This window comes from Neophocaena asiaeorientalis, unplaced genomic scaffold (assembly GCF_003031525.2).
Source record: "Neophocaena asiaeorientalis asiaeorientalis breed wild unplaced genomic scaffold, Neophocaena_asiaeorientalis_V1.1 scaffold757, whole genome shotgun sequence".
In the NCBI taxonomy this organism is placed as follows: Eukaryota; Metazoa; Chordata; class Mammalia; order Artiodactyla; family Phocoenidae; genus Neophocaena; species Neophocaena asiaeorientalis.
In genome coordinates this window covers 203,826-207,812 of record NW_020172686.1, presented here as the reverse complement: position 1 = coordinate 207,812, position 3,987 = coordinate 203,826, and the positions used below count along the sequence as shown (strand labels likewise).

The 3,987-nt window shown below is 60.6% G+C and overlaps 1 protein-coding gene across 5 annotated transcripts in view; it reads right to left on the bottom strand.

Annotated features, from left to right (window-relative positions):
* Positions 1-1,347: 1,347 nt before the first annotated feature.
* SFSWAP (splicing factor SWAP) overlaps positions 1,348-3,987 on the bottom strand; it is a 77,470-nt gene continuing 74,830 nt past the window's right edge. For all 5 annotated transcript variants that reach the window (XM_024739863.1, XM_024739859.1, XM_024739860.1 and 2 more), the window contains 2 exons: positions 2,695-2,767; positions 1,348-2,318 (listed from right to left, as the gene is read on the bottom strand). In XM_024739863.1, coding sequence (XP_024595631.1) covers positions 2,253-2,318; positions 2,695-2,767 — 139 coding nt within the window. In that variant the 3' untranslated portion in view covers positions 1,348-2,252. The remainder of the gene's footprint in view (positions 2,319-2,694; positions 2,768-3,987) is intronic.

Here is a 3,987-nt window from a genome sequence, read left to right as displayed (position 1 = left end):
ACGCCAGGCAAACCCGTGCGTCCCCAGCGCCGGTGCTGAAAGAAGTACGTGTGTGTAGTAACCCGCGCGTGTAGTAACCTGTGTGCGCGCACATATGCAGGTTGCTTCTACATGCAACCTTCCGGAGCTACGTTCAGCTAAACGTGCGCTCCCGCTGTGGTCCCCGCGTCTAGTCCGTCACCACAGGGATCACCTGGCCCCTCCCCTTGCCGACCTGGGACCCTGGGAGTCACTTGGGGCTCCTCTCTTTCTCTTTGTCTCTGTCTCCCTCATCGTCCCATGAGCCCGGAACGCCTGGCCCTGCCCCCATTCGCGCCATCTGCTCGGCGTCCCCTCTCCCCCAGGCCCACCGACCGCTGCCGTGGACCAGACTGTGTTGTCGGGCCTCCCGCCTCCAGGGCTTTGTCATCGCCTGGCTTGTGTGCTGAGCCCGGGCCCACGCTGGGCTGGAGGGCGCTGGCCCCTGGAGTGGGTTTTGCGCGCCGAGTTGAGAGATGGGAGGCCCCGTGCGCTGGCTGCGTGGACGGCGGGTGGCCTGGCCTGTCAGGGGGACTCAGCACCGGCCCCAGACGCCAGGTGGGCAGCCCCTGACCCGCGGGCACGGAGCGGGGTGGACGGCTGGCTCTCGGAGGGCCCGGCGTCCTTCGCACCTTCTGTGGGCAGCGGCGCCCGATTTCCCTGGGGCTTGGCCTGCGTCCCTCTCTCGCCCGGGGACCTATGGCCATGCTGTGCCCGCCGAAGCCCCTGCCGGCGCTGAGCCTGGACAGAGCTGGAGGAAGACCGAGCGGGGCAGCCACTTGCCTGCTCCCTTGCTGGGAGGTGGAAGGGCCGCTCCTACTGCCCTGCCCGACTCCACCCTCGGCCAGGTCAGTGGAGAGGCTCTCTGCCGCTCCCCCGCCGACCCCCGACCGTCGTCAGGGACGGGCGGTGAGGGTCCCCCGAGGAGCTGAAGGCGGCTGGAGGGAGGGGCGCCGGTCAAAGGCAGGACGATCTGAAGCGTGTGGGCAGCAGGTGACGGAAATGTATCAACATCGGCCCCGGAGAGCGACAGATGTCCCTCCTGACGGTGCAGCGGACAGCGCAGGGTGAGGCTGCTGGCCGGCCTGTGAGAACTTTCTCTTCATACTTTTTCAATAAATCTAAATGTGTTCTAAAGCTTATTACAGAGAAGATAAAGGAGCTTTCTGTACAGGTACAGAAGTAGCTCCAAGACGTAGAGTAACTGCAAGCGCAGGGGAAGCAGGCACGCGGTTTGCTTTTCTGTGTGTAGGAGATGCGGATGCAGATGTGGGCCGGGCGGAGGAGACCATAATTTCCCACTTCCTTGTAGTTGTAAAAAGCAACTTGGAAGGACACATGAGGAAGTCATATTTAACCAGGTGGAGGAATCACTTATTCAACACAAATGGAACCCCAAACTGCTGAAAGCCGCCTGTCGGTGCGGCCGTCGGATTGAGCTTCCAGCCCCTCCTGGCAGCAGCCTGGCCCCCCGCGCGCTCTGGGTGGCTCGCTCCCGCTGCCCGTCTTCTCATCTCTCTGGGAATCTGGGTCACGGACAGCAAGCTGATCTGGACGCAGGTCTCACCCGGGCGAGCGGGGACATCCAGGCAAAACCTCACTGAAAGCTGGTGGGAATGTGGTTTTTAAAAAAATATTTATTTATTTTTGGCTGCGTCCTGTCTTCGTTGCGGCGCACGGGCTCAGTTGTCCCGCACGGGTTTAGCTGCCCCGCGGCATGTGGGATCTTAGTTCCCCGACCAGGGATCGAACCCTCGTCCCCTGCCTCGTAAGGCAGATTCTTAACCTGCCACCTGCCTCTCCTGTTTTGCGGGGGCTGAAATGGCTGTGGCCTCGCGCCCCGGTGCAGGGCTGGGGGAGCGGGACAGGCGACCCCTACAGCTGTCCCCATGCCGCACGACACCCACGCAGCAAGTGTTAGAGGCCAGTGACAGATGACACACAGTAATGAACTCACAAGCCAGACAAGGAAGGAACTGCCCATGGTGACTAGCTAGAAAAGGTGTTTTCCTCCCATTTTATCTGATGATACATTTTCACAGAAACAGGGTACTATTTACAAATATACAGGTAAGAGACTGCTGGTCAAAAATCTTAAACCTAAAATGTCATCAAAAATTAATTTACAAAACCCGCCAACCGTCCAGGAGCCCCAGCGGGATGGTCTGTGCAGGATGGGGCTCTCTGCTCCGCCAGCTCCTGGGGCCCCAGGCCCAGTCGCCCACGGCCGAATCTCAGGAGGCACTGGTCTGCATGTTTTTGGAAGCTGCGAGCATCGCTCTTACTTTGGCCATGAGGTCCTGTGCGAGGAGAGACAGAGGGCATCCCTGAGGGCTCCCGTTAAGTCTTAGGAAGGGGATGCTCCACACAGGGAAGTAGCTCGTGAACGTGTTAACGGGTGAAGACCGAGGAAACTGGGGGCAACGTGCTGGGTGGCTGGGGACACACCCAGGCAGGCTCAGGGCCCAGGAGGAGACGCTCAGGCCTGGCCGGGAAGGAGGAGACGGGGCTGACCGGAAAGGGGGGCTCAGGGACCAGCTGCCCTGGGCAACGCCGACACCACCGCCTCCAGGGGACCAGCCGGGAACCCCGTCAGGACCCACAAGATGAGGGGACAGGGAGTGGAAACCAGCCCCCTTAGAAGAAGATGGGAAGAAAGAGACCCTCCCGCCTTACCTGAGTGATTTTGCTCTGCACGGAAGAAACAATTGCCGAGGAGATCTGACCGTCTTTTTCCTGAGAAACTCCCCTAACGCAAGTAAACAGAGAGGTCAGAGGCTTAAAAAATACTTTAAGAAGCCATTTTGGTTTACTTGTTTCCAGTATCCTTAAAAAAGAAATCAACATTATAAATATATGTATTTCACTTTTATATTTTATGTAACACGTTTGAAATATTTCATAAAATGCAACATTACTCAAAGATATAGGGCTTCCCTGGTGGCGCAGTGGTTGAGAGTCCGCCTGCCGACGCAGGGGACACGGGTTCGTGCCCCGGTCCGGGAAGATCCCACATGCCGCGGAGCGGCTGGGCCCGTGAGCCATGGCCGCTGAGCCTGCGTGTCCGGAGCCTGTGCTCCGCAACGGGAGAGGCCACAGCAGTGAGAGGCCCGCGTACCGCAAAAAAAAAAAAAAAAAAAAAAAAAAAAAGAGAGAGATGAAGAAAAGGACAAAAGCACAGAAAGCTGGCGCCACACTCCCAGAGCCTGACCGCAACCCGAGTGGGCGCCTCGGGTGCACCGTGAGGACTTTCGGGGCCGTGCGCACGACATACAAGTGGCGGTCGGGGCCTGTACTGAGTCACGTTTTACCTTTGAAGAAGCCGCACCTTAGATTCTGACCCACCTCAAGTGAGCTGTGGCCTCTGCTACTCACCCACCAGCATCGGAGCGCCGTAACGCACACTTGTGGAAGCAGGGGGTCTACGGGCGCGATGGAGGACCTGATCCCCTGCCCCCGACCCCCGCCCAGGCTCTGGGTGGGTGGGTGTGGGCGGGCGGCTTTTCAAAACAGGACTAGGTCTGGCAAATGTCCCCCGACAACCACGGGCAGCCAGGCAACGGGGGTCACCTGTGCTGGCACGGGGAGACCGGGGGACGATCAGCATGGACGCCGACATCCCCACAGCCTGCGCGGTCAGGAAGTGATGGGTTCACCCCTGCCCGCTCGGGCTGAGAGGGAGCGATGGGTGGGTGGGGGTCCTGGGCCCCTGTCACCGTGGAGTCCAGTGCCCGACCCCCTCCTTTGGTCACACCGGGCTCCCCAGCTCCCACCCCATACGGCCCACGTGAGCACAAGGCACTACCGGCAGGGAGCCTGGAGAGACCCTGGTTTGGGGACCGGCCGCTGGCACACTACGTGGCCGCCCCACACCCACTCGCAGGGTTCCCCCTGCCCGAGCGCGGGGCGGGCGGCCCGGGGCGGCCTCTGGACCCACCCCTCCGTGTGCGCCCTCTGCTCACCTGGAGC